Raw genomic sequence first — 24,318 nt, forward strand, 5'->3', positions numbered from 1 at the left:
CTGAGGTTATGGGGCAAGTGATGCTGCTTTTCCATCATTTCAGCCCGTGCACGTCGGCGGAAGCACTCTATGTAGAAGTCCAGTCTGCTGTTTCGACCTTCAGGAGGAGTCCACCTAGAATCCCTCTTTCTGTAGTGTTGGTTGGGAGACCTCTGTGGATTAGTATGCTGTTCAGAGGTATTTTGGAAATATTCCTCGAGTCGGAGACGTCGAAAATAGGATTCTAGGTCACCACAGAACTGTATCATGTTCGTGGGGGTGGAGGGGCAGAAGGAGAGGCCCCGAGATAGAACAGCTCCTTCTGCTGGGCTGAGAGTATAGTTGGATAGGTTAACAATATTGCTAGGTGGGTTGAGGGAACCATTGCTGTGGCCCCTTGTAGCATGTAGTAGTTTAGAAAGTTTAGTGTCCTTTTTCTTTTGTAGAGAAGCAAAGTGTGCGTTGTAAATGGCTTGTCTAGTTTTAGTAAAATCCAGCCACGAGGAAGTTTGTGTGGAAGGTTGGTTTTTTATGAGAGTATCCATTTTTGAGAGCTCATTCTTAATCTTTCCCTGTTTGCTGTAGAGGATGTTGATCAGGTGATTCCGCAGTTTCTTTGAGAGCGTGTGGCATAAGCTGTCAGCATAGTCTGTGTGGTATGTAGATTGTAATGGATTTTTTACCTTCAGTCCTTTTGGTACGATGTCCATCTGTTTGCATTTGGAAAGGAAGATGATGTCTGTCTGTATCTGTACAAGTTTTTTCATGCAGTTGATAGATTTCCACTCCATACGGCTAAATGCAGTGCCTTGCATAATGACAGGTTTCAGAGTAACAGCCGTGTTAGTCTGTATTCGCAAAAAGAAAAGGAGGACTTGTGGCACCTTAGAGACTAACCAATTTATTAGAGCATAAGCTTTCGTGAGCTACAGCTCACTTCTTCAGATGCATATCGTGGAAACTGCAGCATGCTTTATGTATACACAGAGAATATGAAACAATACCTATTCCCACCCCACTGTCCTGCTGGTAATAGCTTATCTAAAGTGATTTCCAGCACAAATCCAGGTTTTCTCACCCTCCACCCCCCCCCACAAATTCACTCTCCTGCTGGTGATAGCCCATCCAAAGTGATAACTCTTTACACAATGTGCATGACAATTAAGCTGGGCTATTTCCTGCATAAATCCAGGTTCTCACATCCCCCCCACCCCCATACACACACAAACTCACTCTCCTGCTGGTAATAGCTCATCCAAACTGACCACTCTTCAAGTTAAAATCCAAGTTAAACCAGAACATCTTGGGGGGGGGGGGGGTAGGAAAAAACAAGAGGAAACAGGCTACCTTGCATAATGACTTAGCCACTCCAAGTCTCTATTCAGGGGACACCATCACAGGGCCTAATAACATCAGCCACACTATCAGAGGCTCGTTCACCTGCACATCCACCAATGTGATATATGCCATCATGTGCCAGCAATGCCCCTCTGCCGTGTGCATTGGTCAAGCTGGACAGTCTCTGCGTGGAGGAGTGAATGGACGCAGGTCAGATGTCGGGAATTGTAGCATTCGTGGACCGGTCGGAGAGCACTTCGGTCTCTCTGGTCACGCGATCGCAGACATGAGGGTCGCTATCTTGAAACAGGGGAACTTCGAGTCCGGGCTCCGGCGAGAGACTGCTGAGTTGGGGTTCATTTGCAAATTGGATACTATTGATTTGGGCTTGGGTGGAGACTTGGAGTGGCTGGGTCATTGTGCGGGGTGGCCTGTTTCCTCTTGTTTTTTCCTACCCCCCCCCCCCCAGATGTTCTGGTTTAACTTGGATTTTAACTTGAAGAGTGGTCAGTTTGGATGAGCTATTACCAGCAGGAGAGTGAGTTTGTGTGTGTATGGGGGTGGGGGGGATGTGAGAACCTGGATTTATGCAGGAAATAGCCCAGCTTAATTGTCATGCACATTGTGTAAAGAGTTATCACTTTGGATGGGCTATCACCAGCAGGAGAGTGAATTTGTGGGGGGGGGTGGAGGGTGAGAAAACCTGGATTTGTGCTGGAAATCACTTTAGATAAGCTATTACCAGCAGGACAGTGGGGTGGGAATAGGTATTGTTTCATATTCTCTGTGTATATATAAAGCCTGCTGCAGTTTCCACGATATGCATCTGAAGAAGTGAGCTGTAGCTCACGAAAGCTTATGCTCTAATAAATTGGTTAGTCTCTAAGGTGCCACAAGTCCTCCTTTTCTCCTTACAATGTGTATGATAATCAAGGTGGGCCATTTCCAGCACAAATCCAGGGTCTAACAAGAACGTCTGGGTGGGGGGGGCGGGGGAGGTGGAAGGGAATGGGGGGAGATAGGTTGCCTTGCGTGGTGGCTTGGCCGCTTCCGGTCTCTATTCAAGCCTGGGTTGGTTGTGTCCAATTTGCAGATGAATTCCGGTTCGGCGGTCTCTCGCTGGAGTCTGGATTTGAAGTTTTTTTGTTGTAGTATCACGACTTTCGTGTCTGTGGTCGCGTGGCCGGAGGGATTGGGGTGTTCTCTGACTGGTTTGTGAATGTTGTGATTCTTGACATCTGATTTGTGTCCATTTGTTCTTTTGTGCAGAGACTGTCCAGTTTGGCCAGTGTACATGGCAGAGGGGCATGAGGGTGACGGCTGGTGGCGTTCTGTTGTTTTCTTTGTTGGGGTCCTGTGGTGGGTGACTTCTGGGGGCTCTTCTGGCTCTGTCGGTCTGTTTCTTCGCTTCCGCGGGTGGGTATTGTGGTTGTGGGAGTGCTTGATAGAGATCTTGTGGGTGTTTGTCTCTGTCTGGGGGGTTGGGGCAGGTGCGGTTGTGTCGCGGGGCTTGGCTGTGGACGGTGGGTCGTGTGGTGTGGTCGGGGTGAGGGCTGGAGGCATGTGGGTGGGAGTGGCGGTCAGTGGGTTTCCGGTGTGGGGTGGTGTTTATGTGACCATCGTTTGTTGGCCCTGTGGTGTCCGGGAGGTGGATCTCTTGTGTGGACTGGACCGGGCTGGGGTTGATGGTGGGATGGAGATTGTTGGGATCGTGGTGGAGTTCCTCGGGGGCTTCTTTTCCATGGGTCCAGATGATGAGGATGTCATCAGTGTAGCGCGGGTAGAGTGGGGGCGTTGGGGGGCGGGAGCTGGGGAGTCGTTGTTCTGGGTCAGCCATGGAGGTGTTGGCGTGCTGTGGGGCCGTGCGGGTGCACATGGCGGTGCCGCTGATTTGAGGGTGTGCATTGTCCCCGGGTGTGGAATGGTTGTGGGTGGGGACGGGGTCGCAGGGTTCGGCCACCAGGTTGGCCGTGGCATTGTCGGGGATGGTGTTCTTGGCGGCTTGTGGTCCATCTTTGTGTGGGGTGTTGGTGTGGAGGGCTTCTGCGTCCATGGTGGCCAAGATCCTGCCCTCAAGAACACTAACCTGGATTTCTGCTGGAAATGGCCCAACTTGATTATCATACACATTGTAAGGAGAGTGATCACTTTAGATAAGCTATTACCAGCAGGAGAGTGGGGTGGGGGGAGGTATTTTTTCATCCTTTGTGTGTATAAAAAGATCTTCTACACTTTCCACAGTATGCATCCGATGAAGTGAGCTGTAGCTCACGAAAGCTCATGCTCTAATAAATTGGTTAGTCTCTAAGGTGCCACAAGTCCTCCTTTTCTTTTTGCGAATACAGACTAACACGGCTGTTACTCTGAAAAGTGTAATATGAGTTGCTTTGTAAACAGGGCTCATTCAAACATGCATTTAAATATAGCAAAATGGAAGGTTCTGAGGTAAGGAACAAGCAATAATATCGGTCACAATTACAAGATGGGGGGCTGTATCCTGGAAACAGTCTTCCTAAAAGATTTAAGGATCATGACAGATAACCAAATTAATGTAATCTCCAATGTGATGTTGCAGCTAAGAGAGCTAACATCATCTTTGGATGTTAAAATGGAAATATCAAGTCTGAGTAGGGAGAGAAAGTATTAAAATATATGTAGCATTGGCGAGACCATTACTGGAATGTGTCTGCTTCTGGTGTTCAGACTTTGTAAAGGAATTAGAAAAATAGGAAAGCATTCAGAATAGAGTAACAAGAACGACTACTGTCTGGTAAACCTGCTTTATGGAGAGAGACTTAAGAAACTCTGGTTAGTTTTATCCAAGAGAAGTTTAAGAGATGACTTGATCACTGTCTATAAATACCTTATTGAGGATAAGATTCCTGATTTTAGAGGGTTCTCTAAGTTAGCATAACAAAATCTAGTGACTGGTAGTTGAAGCTAGACACATTCAAATTTGAAAGAAAGATGAAAATCTTCGAGAGCATGATTAATCACTGGAACAACTTAATGAGATGTAGTGAATTCTCCATCACTTGAAGTGTTCTAATCAAATTGGATGTCTTTCTTAAAAAAATAAATAAAATTCAGGTGTAATTCACCCAAAAGTTATAGGCCTGATGCATGAATATGGTGAAAATAGGTGAAAATACTAAGTCCGACTAGATGATCATGGTTTCATCTGATCGTAATCTAGGAAACTTTCAGAAGATATGCCTAGCCAAATGCTGGTTGCTTTTATGTATTTATTTTTTGCTGAATGAGATTCTTTTAGAAAAACCAAAATGCAGATTTTATACTCTTACGTGATTTCTGTGTGTATTCATGTGTGGTTTATACTTTTTAAATAAGTGTGGTATCACGTAATTTTAGACTAACAATTTGTAAATTAGTTTCACAAACCTAGTGTCAGTAGCAATATTTTATGAGGCTTTGAAACATTCTCCAGTACTGTTGGAAAGCTAAGCACAACATTGTTTCAGTGAATGATGCACCTCAAAACTGACCAGTCTGGTTTTGTTGTCCACTTCAAATAAAATGCAGAAAGCAGACAAACAGCATAATTGGTGAAAAGCAAACTGGATTTGAAATTTTTTTTAATAATCTTAGCTGATGTTTGTAAGCTATATAAAGAAACTTTAAAATGACTTGCCTAAAGACAGTGCTTTTAATAGAAAATGTAAGATTATACATTTGCTATGGTTTTCATCTTTTGATAAGTGTTTTGTTGGGAATATAAGTGATGGATACATTTCATAGAACATTCTGGGATAACTGTTAGAAGTCCAACTTATTGCATGACTAAAGTGAATATACAAATAGTTATTAAAAATAGGAAAAGCAGAGTTTTTTGTGGGAAAATGGGCAGTATGACCTAGGATTTTGATTGAACTGGTATTTTGTAGACTGACATCTTCAATATAAAGTGATCTCCATGTGGTTTCTTCAGTTGGTGTTCCATTTTCCTCTCAAGTACTACAGGCAAGTAAGGATGCTGAATTTGTAATGAATAGGAATGGGTCAGTGTAACATTTAGCTTCACATGAAGTTGATTCATCTGTGTCTCGAATGTGGGTTGTCCTAGATGAATGCATTATTTCATTTTGTAAGTTTACTAATATTGTATATGCCTCAATTTAAGTCGAATACATGATTTCATATAACTGATTTTTGTTATCTGCAGACACTTGACTAATACTTGACTTATTTTTTTTACTGTATAATTGTTAATTTCTTCCTAAACTTTTCTTAGCTTGGAGTTAAGATTGTGCATTTGAATAGGATTTTTGAGGTGTGCGTTGTGGGTTTTCTTATATGATGAGTGAAAATCCCTCTTAATTATCAGCGAAAGCTTAAGTAGCCTTGGTATGTGATGTCTGGAAGAGAGCAGTCCTGTTCAAACCAGTGTCGAGTCACCATAATGAGGTTCGTCACTGCAGCAGAGCTTCTCTGCTATAGACTTTTTGAACATCAGTATTTAGGGAAGCTGTGAAGGGAGATGGAATTGTGGGAAATTGTAGTTGTGTGGGATATAGTGGAAAGGAAGTCTTTCCTCTGTGTTGAAAGTATTCCCAATTTTAAGCATGTTAAGCTTAAGATTGGAAAAATATTCCTCCTTTTCTTTGAGTGTCCGTCTCCGTCACCAGAAGACCTCCTCAGCCCTGAGCATGTATGAAACCTCTGCCTTCCCTGGTGGTCTTAACCACCCCTGTAGATTTTCCCACCACTCTTGAATATGTGCTACAGTTTGCTGCATGGATTCCTATCTAGTCTTGTAAGGCTTCTTTGAGATGGGCTTCACTTTGTGGTGATCCTTAGGAGGTTGCCTCCCCAGTGGAGCTGGAAATTGTTTCTTGGGCAAATTGCTATCATTTCTGGCATGAACAGTAGTTGGGAAGCAGACAGGGCAAGAGGACTGTTGAGTCGGGATGAACTGGGGGAGCAGAGCTGGGAATCTAGATGGGTGGCAGCGTAAGGGATGCAGCTTCTCAGAATATAAATTTTCCACTGAGATCCAATATTATTTTGATCTTCAAGTTGAAAAATACCAGTTAAGGTGAGCAAGCCAAATAATTTTCTGATTTTTTTTTAAACATCTACACCATTCCCCAAAGTTGCCCTGAATTTGGTTTTTAAATTGTCTGAAAGCTTGGTGTGAAATTGTAGGTTTCACTTTTAAAATCTGATGATGTAAAAGCCTGAAAAAAATAACTCTGGGGAAATTTTAAAGAGATGTGATCTTAAATTTCTTTCAACTCTAACAGACGAAACACTTTAGAATGTAAAATGTACCTAGAAACTGAAGTTTGGCCTCCTCCTTGAAATAGTCCATCTTTGAGACTAACTTCTGTAAATTGTCCTGTTTAAAAGATTTCCACACAACTTAGTGGAAAACCCAGCACATCTTTTCACGATCAGAGCTGAAGATGTGCATCACTAGGAGCATCACTCCTGATGTACACCTCTTGTAATGTTCTATTCTCAAATAAAGGAAGAATCCTCCAGAAAGTATGTCATGAAAGTGTGCCCTGAAACTTGCTTTAGTGGCAGAGGTTTTCAGTCTGCCGTGTACCCATCACACCATCACAGCTAATGCGTCTGATTTTTGTGGACGATTATGCTCAAATCTTGTCTGTATTAGATCAATGGTACAAATACTTAGCATTCTGAACAGTGTGTGTTGTATTGTTGGGGCCTGTGGAACGTGTTTCACAATTGACTATGGGTCTGTTCAATAGAACAGTTGTACTGTATCCAGCAGTTAGGGTGACGAGACGTCCTGATATTTAACTCTTTGTCCAGCGTCCTGACCGATATATGATTGGGACGCTATTTGTCCCAATATTGTAGGGTTGCTTGCCAGGAATCTGGCTGGCGCAGGGCTGGCAGGCTCCCTGCCCGGCTCCCCGGAAGTGGCGACAGCTCCCTCTGGGTCCTAGGCACAGGGATGGCCAGAAGGGTTCTGCGTGTCGCCCCCAACATGAGCACCAGTTCTGCACCTCCCATTGGCTGGACCCAGAGGGAGATGTCGCCACTTCCAGGGAGCTGCCTCAGCTAAGCCCCGCCCGGAGCTCACACCCCCTCCCGCACTCCAGTCCCCAAAACTGAGTCCCCTCCTGCTCCAAAACTCCCTCCCAGAGTCAGCACTCTGAACCCTCTCCCATGCCCCTTCCCCAGCCCTGAGACAGACACCCCCCTTCCCCCCTTGGGTGTGGAGCGGGGCTGTAGAAAACTTTAAAGTATTCTTTTTCCTTAAATATCAGGATTGTAAAATTTTATTATCCGTGTTTATATGTTGGCATACTTGGAGACTTAGAGAATTGGAGCAAGAACTTTTCTCATTTGTCAGTCAGAGATGTGTTTGGAAACTATAAAATACGGTTTTTCCTTGGAGTTTTGGTAGGGGGTTGAGTTAAATAGTTGTTTAAAACATTCTGTCGTTTTTAGTTTAACATCTAAAAATTGCTCATACATCAGTATCTAATCTCTTGTGATACTGTCCCAATACTGTTGTTCTGTCCTCTAGTCTATAGAGACTTCCAGGAGGACATGGACAACTTTATAATATAAAAATAAGCAAAAGACAAGACTTCATATTTATCATGTAAAAGTAAGTAGAAAATGACTCTTGTGGTGGGGAAGGTATATTTATACTTTCTTTAAGCATAATAGAGGCAAAATAGGATTCCAACAATTATTTTCCTTTGCAGGTCATAGAATCATAGAATATCAGGGTTGGAAGGGACCTCAGGAGGTCATCTAGTCCAACCCCCTGCTCAAAGCAGGACCAATCCCCATCTAAATCATCCCAGCCAGGGCTTTGTCAAGCCTGACCTTAAAAATATCTAAGGAAGGAGATTCCACCACCTCCCTAGGTAACGCATTCCAGTGTTTTACCACCCTCCTAGTGAAAAAGTTTTTCCTAATATCCAACCTAAACCTCCCCCACTGCAACTTGAGACCATTACTCCTTGTTCTGTCATCAGCTACCACTGAGAACAGTCTAGATCCATCTTCTTTGGAACCCCTTTTCAGGTAGTTGAAAGCAGCTATCAAATCCCCCCTTGTTCTTCTCTTCTGCAGACTAAACAATCCCAGTTCCCTCAGCCTCTCCTCATAAGTCATGTGTTCCAGTCCCCTAATAATTTTTGTTGCCCTCCGCTAGATGTTTTCCAATTTTTCCACATCGTTCTTGTAGTGTGGGGCCCAAAACTGGACACAGTACTCCAGATGAGTCCTCACCAATGTCGAATAGAGGGGAGCGATCACGTCCCTCGATCTGCTGGCAATGCCCCTACATATACATCCCAAAATGCCATTGGCCTTCTTGGCAACAAGGGCACACTGCTGGCTCATATCCAGCTTCTCGTCCACTGTCACCCCTCGGTCCTTTTCTGCAGAACTGCTGCCGAGTCTTTCGGTCCCTAGTCTGTAGCACTGCATGGGATTCTTCCGTCCTAAGTGCAGGACTCTACACTTGTCCTTGTTGAACCTCATCAGATTTCTTTTGACCCAATCCTCTAATTTGTCTAGGGCCCTCTGTATCCTATCACTATCCTCCAGCATATCTACCTCTCCTCTCAGTTTAGTGTCGTCTGCAAACTTGCTGAGGGTGCAATCCACACCATCTCCAGATCATTTATGAAGATATTGAACAAAACCGGCCCGAGGTCCGATCCTTGGGGCACTCCACTCCAAGGTCATCTTGTCGGGATTACTGCATTTTAAAATATTAAAGTCAGGAGATTTGTTAGGTAAAATTTTAGATCTCCTTTATTTTTTCAGGTGGTAGTGCTTTCAGTTTGTCCTTTGTCGTATAAGTGAGTTTCACATTTTGGTGGTTCATCCACACTCCATAGTTACAAAAAGTTGTGGTGCATGTTTGCATCTGAAATTTTTTCCCAAAGATGGTTTTACAGTGACATTGTGATTAATTACTCTGCTAATATATTTCTCATACCCTCATCACCATTTTAGAGATACCCTCCAAAAATCTGGATGTAAAATAGACTGTCTGGAAGGGAAACAAACAGTTAATCCAGCAAATAGGTTTACATCAGCAAATAAATTTCATCTGGCCTATCTTCCATCAAACTGCATCTAAAAATACATCTGACTGCATTTTTCATTGTGATTTTTTTAGCATCATTGACGCTTAAAGGTCCTGTTCACCTTCAGGGTTCATTTAGGTAGAGTAATGCCAGCAATGGTAGCAAGGCTTCCATCACTTCCCATCCAGCAGATTTACAGATCTACTGTATTGTTTTCTATTTATATTTTTGAAACAAATGTGTATTACTGTATACACATTTTGTGTCATGACATTAATCCAGTTTTGGTTTATCAGTGACATGTTTTTAAAAAGAGAATTGTAATGGTCCAATGACTCAACTCATTTATTTCCTTTTGGTCTCCTCTCAAGTTGTACAGTGTATGTTTACTTGATTGAGATAATCCTACTTTTTAAACATTTTTATTTAAATGTTCTTGTTCACTGTCTAGGGTATCTTTTTTTTCTTCCAGAAGACAAGTCTTCAGTATTTGCGTGCTTTGTTCTTCCAGGGACACACCTGCATGATTAATTTCTCATTGTCGGATCTCTTGTAACTCTTGTATTTGGAGAAGACAAACTGTGTGCCCGATTCGTCTCTGTACATAGTGACTAAAGTAGATTTATGTTCCTGTCCTCCCCCTCCCCCAAAGCTGAGGAATATTTATTTACTAAGCCCTTTTAAAAATTTGATCAAAACAATGTAGATGCATGAGGCTGCGTTCATCTGCTAAGACAATTTAGTGAGTCAGATTTTGCTACTGTTCCTTCCAGATTTGATCATATGCCTGAGTAGGAACACAAGGCTGGGATATATTTTAACTCCTATCTTAAAAAAAAATAAAATAAAAAATTACAGGTAAGTAGTATTCCTACAGTATGTACACCTTGCAGAGAATTTAGCTTACTCTGAAAGCTTTTTCCTGAATATTGTGTATTCCTGAATGTTCCAGTAGCTAAGCACCAATGTTACCAATATCAGATACTTAAATGGATTAGCACAATAGCTGTAGTTACTTTCTCATGGAAAATAATTTATAATCCTGTGACTTCTTAAATGTTAAGAAGCGTTGATCATCCAATGGGAAAGCTTTATAAAATTCAGTCTGAGTTTCAGATATTCAGTATGGGCAGTTTGGCATAGGGATTCTGTTAAGGTATTCTTCACTTTAAACCTTATACCAGCTTCATATGTAAGAAATGGTGAGAGCAGCAAAGTGGCAGGAAGCTTTTTATACTGTTCATTTACTTGTCAGCATCATTGTTATGTAGTTCGAATACATCTCTAGGGAGTTTTTTTTTGACTGACTGTTTTCTCACAGAGCTGATGTACAATACAGTTAATGCTGTATTCTGTGATTTAGGTACTCTGTAGGATTAACAGTTTTAAGTGTATTCCTTACTAATGATGTCTCTTCTTAAGAGACCAGATGGTTTTAGAGAGAGAACGTTCAGTATATGGTCTAATAGTTGTGTGTGCTGTTGTAGCAAATCTCTTCTGGAGTGCCTGACTTTGAAAGATGTTCTCTCATTTAAAAAAGTAATTTTTAAAATAAATTATGTGTTAATAGAAGGAAATACGTTCTGTTATGACAGTGAACTGGAATTCAGGATGTCTTGGTTCAGTTCCAAGCTATGGCACAGAATTCCTATGTCACTGCTTTATGGTCAGTCTTTCTGCCTCAGTTTCCTATTTGTAAAATGAGATAACACTTCCCTGCTGCAGTGGGGTGGGGTGGCTAAATTAATGTATGTGAAGCATACAAGTATTGTAGTGTTGGGTTCGTATAAATAAGTACATAGGACTTAAAAGAAAACAAGTAATTTGCTGATCTTCATATTTGGCAAATATCAAGGTATTCACAACCACTTGCTTAATTTATACAGTTGTGTAATAACAAACTTTGTCTTAAAAACTCTGTTAACTTTGAAATCAGTCAGTCTCAAAGACTTAAAAGTAGATTCATCTACTACACCTGTCTGAGTCCCATTGCTAACTTTGGGGTTCACAATCACTTTTTCATATTTTTAAAATGTTTTTCTCCCCTTCAATGTGTGAAATATTTGAACAAACGGGAAAATGACTGTACAGTAAGTGGTATCAAAAACACAAAGTAAAGACACTGGAACAACAGTGAGATTTTTTTTTTCTCTGCTGTAATCTATTTCAGTTATAGTAATCTTAAGTGTTACTAGTAATGATAGGAGTACTTGTGGCACCTTAGAGACTAACATTCATTAGAGCATAAGCTTTTGTGGGCTACAGCCCACTTCATCGGATACATAGAATGGAACATATAGCAAGAAGATATATATACACACACATACAGAGAAGGTGGAAGTTACCATACAAACGGTAAGAGGCTAATTAAGATGAGCTATTATCAGCAGAGAAAAACAGTTTTATAGCGATGATCAAGATGGCCCATTTAGAAGTTGACGAGAAGGTGTGAGGATACTTAACATGGGGAAATAAATTCAATGTGTAATGACCCAGCCACTCCCAGTCTCTATTCAAACCCAAATTAATGGTATCTAGTTTGCATATTAATTCAAGCTCAGCAGTTTCTTGGAGTCTGTTTTTGAAGCTTTTCTATTGTAAAATTGCCACCCTTAAGTCTTTTACTGAGTGGCCAAAGAGGTTGAAGTGTTCTCCTCCTGGTTTTGGAATGTTATGATTCCTGATGTCTGATTTGTGTCCATTTATTGTTTTGCATAGAGACTGTCCAGTTTGGCCAATGTACATGGCAGAGGGGCATTGCTGGCACATGATAGCATATATCACAATGGTAGATGTGCAAATGAACGAGCCTCTTATGTCAGAGGACCTAATGTGATTAGGTCCTCTGATGGTGTCACATGAATAAATATGTGGACAGAGTTGGCATTGGCCTTTGTTGGAAGGATAGGTGCCTGGGTTAGTGTTTTTGTTGTGCGGTGTGTGGTTGCTGGAGAGTATTTGCTTGAGGTTGGGGGGCTGTCTGTAAGGGAGGACCGGTCTGTCTCCCAAGATCTGTGAGAGTGAGGGATCATTTTTCAGGATAGGTTGTAAATCTTAGATGCACTGGAGAGGTTTTAGTTGGGGGCTGAAGGTGACAGCTAGTGGCATTCTGTTGTTTTCTTTGTTGGGCCTGTCCTGTAGTAGGTGACTTCTGGGTACTCTTCTGGCTCTGTCAATCTGTTTTTTTCACTTCATCAGGTGGGTATTATAGTTTTAAGAATGCTTGATAGAGATCTTGTAGGTGTTTGCAGCAAATGCGGTTGTATCTTAGAGTTTGCTGTATACAATGGATCGTGTGGTGTGTCCTGGATGGAATCTGGAGGCATGTAGGTAAATATAGCGGTCAGTAGGTTTCCGGTATAGGATGGTGTTTATGTGACCATCGCTTATTAGCACAGTAGTGTCCAGGAAATGGACCACTTGTGTGGATTGGTCTCGGCTGAGGTTGATGGTGGGATGGAAATTGTTGAAATCATGGTGGAATTCCTCAAGGGCTTCTTTTCCATGGGTCCAGATGATGAAGATGTCATCAGTGTAGCGCAAGTAGAGTAGGGGCTAATAAGCGATGGTCACATAAACACCACATACTTACCTACGTGCCTGTATTTGGTAGTACAACTCTAACTAAAATGACCCTTGGATGTCATCACTTTCAGATTCAAATGCAAAGCTCTTTTATTCGGCTTAGCTTTGCCACAATACATTTTTCACTCGTACATAGACACACAATGGCACTCAACCACTCTCTCAAACAAAGTAATAATCACCCACTCCCATAATCCGTGTAAACTAATCGAGTAAATTTTCCTTCAGGCTGGGAAGGACAAAAGGGATTTTTTTTTTCTATTTTTGAGTACTTGAGAGCTTCTCAGATGCCATTATATGACCACCTGGATAAACCAGAAAGAGCAAACCTCTCTGTTCTAGAACTGTTCCAGGATCAATGTACCATTTCCCCAAAGAGAGGGGAAAACAAGTTGTATAATTTTCACAAGTGTTTTTCAGCCCTAGCTTTTTGAGACAAAATGGCTTTATATTAGTTTAGAACATTGCACTTTTCAGAATTTAACTAGAAATTAAACTGTTCTGAATAAACATTCAGTTTCTTAGTTTGGTTTTATTTCCTTCTATTGTAGAAGTTAGTTGCAATGAAGTAAAGATGGAATAAAATAAAATCAGATTTGTTTCCTTAAAATTCCTTTTCATTCTCCCTGCTCATTGTACTTTTTTGTTTTTGTTTTCCTTGATTTTCCTAGGAGTAATTACATTTCATGCTTTCGCTCTCTATTTTTATTAATGTAAGTGTAATTTATATACTTTAGGGGTGTATGGAAGCAGTACAAAGGACTTTCTTTCCTTAAAGCATTTTTCTAAGGGATTCTTTTACTAAATTTCTCTGTCACGTTGTAATAAACTTGTTTTCAGGATAACTAAAATTTGTAATGTGCAGTTAAGACAGTCACTTAATTGTTTTGCTACTAAGAGTCAGATCTTCTAAGACACACTTTAGGAGCATCTGTTTGAAGAACACTGATACTTCAGCGTTATACTTCTTATGCAGGGGTATATGATCAGTGTTTCTAATGGAGTTATTTCTGGTGCCTCAATAATCCATAATTAATGTTGCAGCTGTCCTGTTACAACCCCTACTTTTACCACCATTCTATAACTTTGGCTTGAATTTCCATTTTAGTTCAAAAATTGGCAGCTTGCTCTTAGAGACCAGAAATGAAATTTTTTTGCAATATTTCGGGGAAACTGATCAAGAAGTTTGTTTCTTGTTACCACCAGTACATGTATGCCAACTTCTCTTTTTTTCAAAGAAAGGTTAGTGAACAGTGAGAATACACAGTTTGGGTGCCTTTAGTTAACCATGTCATGTTCCTTCCTTTGTCTCCCATTATGTTTTGATTGAAGGTGACCTGCAAAGGATATTTTAAAATTGGGCTTGTACTCTTTCTTGTTGCTTTATGTATAAAGAGGGACTGAAAGTGGATTTAAATATTTATTTTCTGCTTGCTTTTTACTTTAGAAATATCAGAAATGTTCTTACTGGTTTCCCCTGGTTTTTCTAGAGGACTTACAGCATGTTTCGGAAGATGCATAATGTTAGCTCTCTCAACTCAATTGAAGGCATGGGAATATTGGAACTTTAACTCAACATCCTTTTTCCAAATTGTAATTAGACATTGAAGTGAAATATGTTAAGAAAACAGAATATTAAACTATGTAACAGTCTCTTTCCCTCTCAATCGCTAAGTTTTCCCTCTCGGCTCTTGTGATGTTGTCTTGTAATTAGTTCTCCGTTCATCATGGTGTCTTCCTGACTAGACAGGACCTGAATCTTGAGTGTAAATAAGCAGAAAAAATCACCTTAACTAAACCTTCACGCCTCTTTTAAACATTCTAAAGAAGCAAAGTAGGGCACAAGCCCAATGTTTTTTTTCCTTTGCAGGTCTCCTTTAAGAGCAGAAGCAACCTTGATCCAGCAGTTTTGGAGGTAGAGGCAAGTAATTTTTTACTTTTTTGTGAACATTTCAATAATTTTTTGGGGGGTACATATAACTTAAAGAAGGCCTAGTTTAAAAACCTCAAACACTGTGTACACTTAGTATGAAGAATATATCTTTAGATTTATTTACGCTTTTCTTGCTTACTGTTTGTCTATGTGAGCAATTAAACTAGTGAAACATGTTGCAGATAATCTTTTTAACCCCACTAGATGTTATAGCCCATGTAAGCATTTAAAAAAAAGTTTCTAGAACTTTTCCTTGTGGGACCATCTTCAAAATATAAATCAGTAAATGGAAATTTTATCAGGTTCATTTCCTCCTAAAAATCAGTTATTTATGCTCCATACCTCCAGCTGCTGGAGCTTCTATCTCAAGTTTTTGCTTCTTAGATTCTTTGATTTGTTAGTTGAAAATACACACTTCTGTAAGTAGAATTGTCTTTCCCCTTCACACTCCAACCTTCCTCTCAAGACTGTGGCAGCAATTCCTACATTGCTATGTAGGGAAACTCAACAGTTCCTCCTGTCCCCAAGCAATGGTTAATCCTCAGGAGGTGACATTTCTGTGACTGGGGTAAGACGTCTCCTGCAGGCATTCTTGGGCCCTGAAAAAGAGGGAGCTCTTGTCCTCTTTTTGCCACCCACAGAAGAGTGTTGGGAAGCAGCTCTCTGTCTCAGTACCACAATCTAAACGCTGAGCCTTTGGCTGCTACCGTGGAGTAATCTTGGGCAAAATGGAGTAGTTGCTGATGTTCTACTTCAATTAGATTGGCATGGTTTACATGGGTCAATTTGTGCATGTCTCTTTAGATGTGATTCCTGTAGTCTGTTTCCATGTATAATCAATTCTTTTGAGATTTCATATTAGTTGTAATAAAGGCTTTGTGTCCACCAGGAATGAACTAGTGTGTGTACTGTTTTTAATTTTCTTGTTCGAAGATGCACATGTATAAATGAGACTTCATTTTCCAATAACTAGAATTTCTTCACCTCTTTGCCCTACAGATGTCAGTTAATGTCCATCTAGGTTTAAGGTTAAGTATTTACATCTTAGTTTTTAGTTTCTTGAATTATTAAAGTGCTAGAGATATGATGGAGAAAATAGTGAAAACTGTGGTCGCCCCATCTCAAAAAAGATATATTGGAGTTGGAAAAGGTTCAGAAAAGGGCAACAAAAATGATTAGGGGTATAGAATGGTTTCCGTATGAGGAGAGATTAATAAGACTGGGACTTTTCAGCTTGGAAAAGAGGTGACTAAGGGGGGATATAATAGAGGTATATAAAATCATGAGTGGTACAGAGAAAGTAAATAAGGAAATGTTATTTACTCCTTCTCATAATACAAGAACAAGGAGCTACCAAATGAAATTAGTAGGTAGCAGGTTTAAAACAAACACAAAGTATGTTTTCACGCAATGCACTGTCAACCTCTGGAACCTCTTGCCAGAGGGTGTTGTGAAGGCCAATACTATAATGGGGTTCAGAAGGGAGCTAGATAGATTCATGGAAGATAGGTCAGTCAATGGCTATTAGCCAGGATGGGCAGGAATGGTGTACCTAGCCTCTTTTTGCCAGAAGCTGGGATTGGGAGACAGGGCATGGATCATCTGATGATAACCTGTCTGTTCATTCCCTTTGGGGCACCTGCCATTGGCCATTGTCAGAGGACAGGATACTGGGCTTGATGGACCTTTGATCTGACCCAGTATGGCCATTCTTATGTTCTTAAGTTTCTATTTTGGCTCTGGTTCCTATTTCAGTGATTACTTCCATTTTTGACAGATACAGTAGAATTCTGAGGTCATAACAGTACAATGTAAAGATTAAAATAAAATGGCTAACATTTAAAGTAAGCATTAATCTTTGTCTTCAAAATACTGTGCAACATAGAATACTAATGAAAAATGACACTAAACTTTTTAGCACTCATCGTGGTGTTTTGTGAATGGAAGAATACGTTTATGCTGGATAATAGGTAACTTTTTTTCTGTCTCTGTATAATATAAAGCTTGGTCGTGGCATTTAGGCACAGCCCAGTATTAAGGAGCAGTGCAGTCATATCTTTTTGGGGAATCCTCTGCCTCAAACTTCCACCTTCATGCCAGGAAGGTAGAGTGTGTGCTTCTGTGGTTCATTGTGGCATTCAGCTTAACCACCCACATCAGAGCAGGAAGGAACCTATCCCTGTTTTCTACTGCGTGCAGGGACTTCAATTGTGCTTGTGGCTAATGCAGGCTGCACAATGGAGGGACAAAGGTTTCTAGTTAGCCCACTGCCCCCTAATTACCTGTGTAGGGGCCAAGCACAATCCGGTGCACAGAAAGCAATTTCATACTATGTTGTATAACAGTTGAATTAATGTGATTTTTTTTCTATTTCATTAAAAGAATTAAGCATGTATAGAGTATAAATGAGGGCATACTCCCAATACTTTTCTCCCCACCTCACTGCCTTTGCTCAAGTTGTGCTTTGTCCATCAACATTTAAGTATAGTAACCTCCATGTGAAATTTTGACTGACTTTCATCTAAAAGCAGAATGGATTCCTGAATCAGTTTCAGTAGACATTTTTACAAAACATAGTAGTTTTACAAGATTCTGAAAGAGTAGAACCAGTGAAAATGTTCTTACAAATCTCTGCAAGTTTCTGCCAATAAAGGAGTACAAGAATACATGAGTTATTGAGAAATGTATTGTATTCGTTTTTTTGTCCTTCTAGGAATCACTGTTGATTTGCTCCCCTCTTCCTTGTAGTTTTTCCATCCTTGCTTTGTCTGAATGTTGTGGCAAAATTCCTTCTAGCAAATACAGTTGGTTCATTATGCCCTCCAGTATTAGTCAGTGCTGCTCCTTCTGTGGTCCTAGAGGGTTGACGTGAAGATCCCACAGAAAGAGGAATTACCTCATCTAGGACCCAAGTTATTTCTCATGTGGCAGCATATTGTTGTGCTAATAGATTGAAAAGCTCAATCTCTTTAGACTCATTTAATTTGCCTGTTCTGGACTTGGGTTTCCAGATGCAGAAAACATGTACTGGATTTGTGATGAAATACATTTTACTCGGTGTTATGGTGAATGTAATTTAATGCCAGATTGGCTATTTAGGAGTTAATTTTTTTATTAACGCTCAACAAAATGTAAGTTTGAGAATTTTATATCTGTGGACCTTACCCCCGCACATCAGTTTATATTAACTAGTCTAAAGGATAAGTGTGTCATTTTGTGTTGGTAGCTTTGGAAGAATAAAAATGTCTCGTAAGCAACAGCTGTAGAGCTACTAACTGCAACTGATCTTGCAGGAAGCATGTTTAAATAGAATTTTCCTTGATAGTACCACGTTAATATACACTTGACTTAAAAGCAATTCTTAAGTTGAATTTCCCCCTGTTGATTATTGACTTAGATTCATATAATATATGAGGGTTATATGAAGCTTGCTAAGATCCCATTATTGACAGTAGCCAAAACTGCAGTAATTGGGTACTCTGGGACCTAAACAAAATACTAGTCATTTCTAACCCGTGACTTGGAAATTAAACAAAATGTTCAAAAGGGATTTCACACTACCTATTTTTATACTGTAGTGTTGTTTGTGTGGTATCTGGGAACTGTAAAGAATAACCATTGAAATTTAAAATATAATGGATTTTAAATACTTATTCATGGGAAAGACTGTATGTAATCTTATGTATCTTTTTTAAAAATATGATACTGGCTAAGAGAGATGCAGTCATAGCTTGGCTGTAAATCTAGTGGCAAATAGAAAATCTGTGATACAGTATTTCAAGCACTGGAGAATCAGTCTGATTTCACGGTCTAAAAAATGTAAAATTATTTTAAAACCCTACAGTACTCCATTTCAGTGTTAGTTTGACTACTATACTAATTGAGGCTCCAATCCTGCTCCCATTAAAGTCAATGGCAAAACACCCATTAACATAAATAGCTCAGGATTGGGCCCTAAATTTCCAGTTAGCAAGGAATGATGAAAATATATTTCCAAACAAAAAAAAAAAAAACTGTTAAAATGGAGTTAGGGATTGAGAGTATATATCATTAGCTTAAAGGTATAAAAATCACAGGGATGTTGTCATTATCTGAAAACCTGGAAATTCAGGGTTAAGTTTTATTCTTAAAAATTCAAACATATCAAGATAAGAAATGCACAGTTTAGGCACCTAGACTACCTTAAGTTGTTCCTGTAGTAATGATTAGCGTGCAATAATCATATAATTATGGACATAGTTAACTTAGATTTCCAGAAAGCCTTGACAAGGTCCCTCACCAAAGGCTCTTACGTAAATTAAGTTGTCATGGGATAAGAGGGAAGATCCTTTCATGGATTGAAAACTGGTTAAAAGACAGGGAACAAAGGGTAGGAATAAATGGTAAATTTTCAGAATGGAGAGGGATAACTAGTGACCCCAAGGGTCAGTCCTAGGACCAATCCCATTCAACTTTTTCATAAATGATCTGGAGAAAGGGGTAAACAGTGAGGTGGCAAAGTTTGCAGGTGATACTAAACTGCTCAAGATAGTTAAGACCAAAGCAGACTGTGAAGAGCTTCAAAAAGATCTCTCAAAACTAAGTGATTGGGCAACAAAATGGCAAATGAAATTGAATGTGGATAAATGTAAAGTAATGCACATGGGAAAAAAATAACCCCAACTATACGTATAATATGATAGGGCCTAATTTAGCTACGACTAATCGGGAAAGAGACCTTGGAGTCGTGGATAGTTTTCTGAAGACGCCCACGCAGTGTGCAGCAGCAGTCAAAAAAAAGCAAACAGGATGTTAGGAATCATTAAAAAAGCCAAGATGGGTAAAGAATGGTGTCCCTAGCCTCTGTTTGTCAGGGGGTGGAGATGGATTGCAGGAGAGAGATCACTTGATCATTACCTGTTAGGTTCACTCCCTTTGGGGCATCTAGCATTGGCCACTGTCGGCAGACAGGATACTGAGATGGATGGACCTTTGGTCTGACCCCGTATAGCCATTCTTATGTTCTTATGCAGTTCAGTGTTTTTGGTCCAAGATTAGATTAAAGATCCATTTCATTTTTTTAATATGTATTTTCCCTTCATGACATCATTCCAGAGTTGTTTGGGAGTCTTAACTTAAGTGTAGTCTCAACCTTAACTCCATTTTAACATAGTTTTTCCTCTGAGTATTTCCTTTGATTTTTTTTTTTTAAATTCTTATTTTAAATTTCACCTGCAGCAACTGAACAAGGAGCCCAAAGAGTTGCAATACCATGCAATCGTTCGAATAATGTATAGATATGTAGCATTGAGTTTCATTTTTAAGGAGCGATTCAGTGGTACCCGAAAACAGTGAAAGCTGCCAGAGAGCACCAGCCAATTAAACTGAGCTTACAGTTGCTTTGTCACCAGAGTAGAACAAAACAGCTGAAGAGTATTAGTGACTCTGGCCCTTAATTTGTCAGTTTTTTTTGGTTTTTTGTTTGTTTTTTGGCGGGGGGGCTGTGTTACTGAGACCATGGCTATGTGAAATGGGGCAAGAAGAGCCCAGCTCTTGCATTCCATTGTGTTTGTGCTTTAAGGGCTCCTGCTGTGAGTCAGTGGCACTGCTACCAGGAGCTTTTTAAACACTGGTTCCTAAACTAGTGCACAGCCACACTGCCTTTAAATAGCAGTGACAGTTGGGCCCGTTAATCTACTTATGCCAACTCTTGACAGTGTTCCCTCAGTGGTGTGGTTCCCTCATGTCACTGAGCCATTACAACTAATAGAATTGCTGTGTGCAAATTAACTATAGAGGAACTGGTGGTTGGGTGAGTTACCACTGTCACAGTAGGCCCACTTAAGTGTTATCTAGGTGTTCACCTGAGTGTGTTTATTATGATTATGTAGGAATAACAGATACAACATCCGTTAGTAATGTAGCTTAATTACAACTTAATGTCTTCAAACATAGCCTGTTCACGAGATTTCAGTTTTAACTGCACGGAAAGTTTGAAGTGTCTGTGTTCCGTTTGTAAATTCACTCAGGACAAAGAAAAGAGACAGGTGCCAAATTTCTAAAAGGACCCAGTTTTTAATTCATAGACCAACATTTACTTGTAAATTCTTAAATTAATTGTGTAGTTGGAGTAAAAGCCATACATTTCAGGAAGATGCACTGTATTTTTCAAACAAAACAGATGTTGAATCCTTGCTTTAGACCTTGTCTACACTATAGACTTTTGGCCGAAAAAGGCCGCTTTGCAGCATAACTGTGGAGTTGCAGTGGCTCTGCCACTTTTGGTGACAAAACTGCTCTGTTTTGATAAAATAAAACCACGTCAATAAGTTTGCTGCAAAAAGCCTCTTGAAGTGACAAAGCATCAGTGTGTAGGCACTGCCGTTCATTATATCGCCATAACTGACCTCCCCCAGTATCCCACAATGCCCGCCATTACTGCTCTGCTCACTGTTTTGAACTCGGCTGCCCTGCATTCCTGCTACACAGGCATGCACACTCCCCTTTCAAAGCTCCAGGAACTTCTGAGAGCTGAGCATGCCGCTCAACTCTGGCAGCAGAGAGCAAATCATTAATCCTGCACCACACACACACACGCGCGCGCACACACAGGCAGGCAGGCAAGGGTGTGTGTGTGTGAGAGAGAGAGAGAGAGCACAAGAGAAACACTGCTGTACTGCGCAGAGCCAGGGAGGGAGGTGAGGCCATTGGCGGGGGGGGGGGGGGGGTGAGAAAACCTGGATTTGTGCTGGAAATGGCCCAACTTGATTATCATACACATTGTAAGGAGAGTGATCACTTTAGATAAGCTATTACCAGCAGGAGAGTGGGGTAGGAGGAGGTATTGTTTCATGCTTTGTGTGTACATAATAAGATCTTCTAAACTTTCCACAGTATGCATCTGATGAAGTGAGCTGTAGCTCACGAAAGCTTACGCTCAAATAAATTGGTTAGTCTGTAAGGTGCCACAAGTACTCCTTTTCTTTTTACACACACACAGTGTCACACACACTGCCTGCCCCATACACACACTTCAGTTGAAAAGCAGCTGGAACAATGGGATTGAGAAACCTGCATCGTGTGATGCTATACCTGCTCCATGAGTAGGGCCCTCATGATTTCAGCTATTTAAATCTGAAATTTCATGGTGTTGTAATTGTAGGGATCCTGACCCAAAAATAAATTGTGGGGGAGGGGAATCGCAAGGTTATTGTAGGGAGGGTTGTGGTATAGAATCATAGAATATCAGGGTTGGAAGGGACCTCAGGAGGTCATCTAGTCCAACCCCCTGCTCAAAAGCAGCACCCATCCCCAATTAAATCATCCCAGCCAGGGCTTTGTCAAGCCTGACCTTAAAAACCTCTAAGGAAGGAGATTCTACCACCTCCCTAGGTAACGCATTCCAGTGTTTCACCACCCTCTTAGTGAAAAAGTTTTTCCTAATATCCAACCTAAATCTCCCCCACTGCAACTTGAGACCATCAGTCCTTCTTCTGCCATCTGCTACCACTGAGAACGGTCTAGAGCCATCCTCTGTGGAACCACCTCTCAGGTAGTTGAAAGCAGCTATTAAATCCCCCCTCATTCTTCTCTTCTGCAGACTAAACAATCCCAGTTCCCTCAGCCTCTCCTCATAAGTCATGTGTTCCAGTCCCCTAATCATTTTTGTTGCCCTTCGCTGGACTCTCTCCAATTTATCCACATCCTTCTTGTAGTGTGGGGCCCAAAACTGGACACAGTACTCCAGATGAGGCCTCACCAATGTCGAATAGAGGGGGACGATCACGTCCCTCGATCTGTTCGCTTTGCCCCTACTTATACATCCCAAAATGCCATTGGCCTTCTTGGCAACAAGGGCACACTGCTGACTCATATCCAGCTTCTCGTCCACTGTCACCCCTAGGTCCTTTTCCACAGAACTGCTGCCTAGCCATTTGGTCCCTAGTCTGTAGCTGTGCATTGGGTTCTTCCATCCTAAGTGCAGGACCCTGCACTTATCCTTATTGAACCTCATCAGATTTCTTTTGGCCCAATCCTCCAATTTGTCTGGGTCCCTCTGAATCCTGTCCCTTCCCTCCAGCGTATCTACCACTCCTCCCAGTTTAGTATCATCCGCAAATTTGCTGAGAGTGCAATCCACACCATCCTCCAGATCATTTATGAAGATATTGAACAAAACCGGCGCCAGGACCGACCCCTGGGGCACTCCACTTGACACCGGCTGCTGGTACTGCTACCCTTACTTCTGCACTGCTGCTGATGGTGACGCTGCCTTCAGAGCTGGGCATCCGCAGAGTGGCAGGTGTTGGCTGGTGCCAGCTCTGAGGGCAAAGCTGGCACCAGCAGCAGTGCAGAAGTAAGGCTGGCATGGTATGGTTTTGCCACCCTTACTTCTGCACTGCTGCCTGCAGAGCTGGGTGCTCAGTCAGCAGCTGCCACTCTCTAGCCATCCAGTTCTGAAGGCAGCAGCATAGAAGTAAGAGTGGCATGGTATGGTATTGCTACCCTTACTTCTGCATTGCTGCTGGCGAGGCGCTGCCTTCAGAGCTGGGTGTTTGGCTAACAGCCGCTGTTCTCTGGCCGCCTAGTTCTGAAGGCAGTACAGAAATAATGGTGGCAATACCGCAACCCCCCCTAAAATAACCTTGTGATTCCCCCTGCAACTCGCTTTTCGGTCAGGACCCCCCATTTGAGAAATGCCGGTCTCCCCTGTGGAATCAATATAGTATAGGGTAAAAGCACACAAAAGGCCAGATTTCACAGTCCATGATGTGTTTTTCATGACTGAATTTGGTAGGGCCCTACCCATGAGGCATTGCAAACCCTTCCCAAAGCATCCTGTGGCCAGTTGCGCTGTGGGATAGCTACCCACAGTACACTGCTCTGTGTCAGTGCAAGAGGTGCTAGTGTGAATGCACTCTGCTGACACAAGGAGCGTAATGTGGACATGCAACAGCGGTTTAATTAAAGCAATTTAATTAAACAGCATAACTTTTGTCGTAATGTGAAATAGAACTCAGCTTTAAGTATGAATCACAACCAATGCCTCATTCTACATAAGTGCAGAAAGTCTGCTGATATTTTCCCATGCCATTTTGTTCTGGCATCCATACTGTTTTTTACGAATGTTCTTCTACTTGCTTTTTAATTGTGGCAGTTTTGTAAACTTGGAAAGAGCTTAAAAAGCATTACTTTTTTTTTTTTCCTTGAACTGAAAACGTGTCCCCTTTTTGGTCGGCAGAGTTTTAAAAAAACTGAAGAATTTACACATTTGTGTAACCACTGAAATATAAAGCTAAGCATGTTAAGCAGAATTGCTGGTTGATTGGCTTAGCATTTTGTGAAAAAAGACAGAGATGAGGAGTTAAATATGAAGATGGACGGAGTACTGTATGTCAGATGTATCAAGCTCTGAGGGTCTTCACTGAAATTAAGAAAACTAAGAACTGTCCT

At 41.1% G+C, this 24,318-nt stretch overlaps 1 protein-coding gene across 13 annotated transcripts in view; it reads left to right on the forward strand.

Moving 5' to 3' along the window:
• The window catches only part of QKI (QKI, KH domain containing RNA binding), a 331,524-nt gene that overhangs the window by 205,976 nt on the left and 101,230 nt on the right, over window positions 1-24,318 (forward strand). For 6 of the 13 annotated variants that reach the window (XM_073337872.1, XM_073337865.1, XM_073337864.1 and 3 more), the window contains exon 4: window positions 14,824-14,874. The exons of the other annotated variants lie outside the window; for them this stretch is intronic. In XM_073337872.1, the coding sequence (XP_073193973.1) occupies window positions 14,824-14,874 (51 nt within the window). The remainder of the gene's footprint in view (window positions 1-14,823; window positions 14,875-24,318) is intronic. 13 annotated transcript variants of the gene reach the window in all.

This window comes from Lepidochelys kempii, chromosome 3 (assembly GCF_965140265.1).
Source record: "Lepidochelys kempii isolate rLepKem1 chromosome 3, rLepKem1.hap2, whole genome shotgun sequence".
NCBI lineage: Eukaryota > Metazoa > Chordata > Testudines > Cheloniidae > Lepidochelys > Lepidochelys kempii.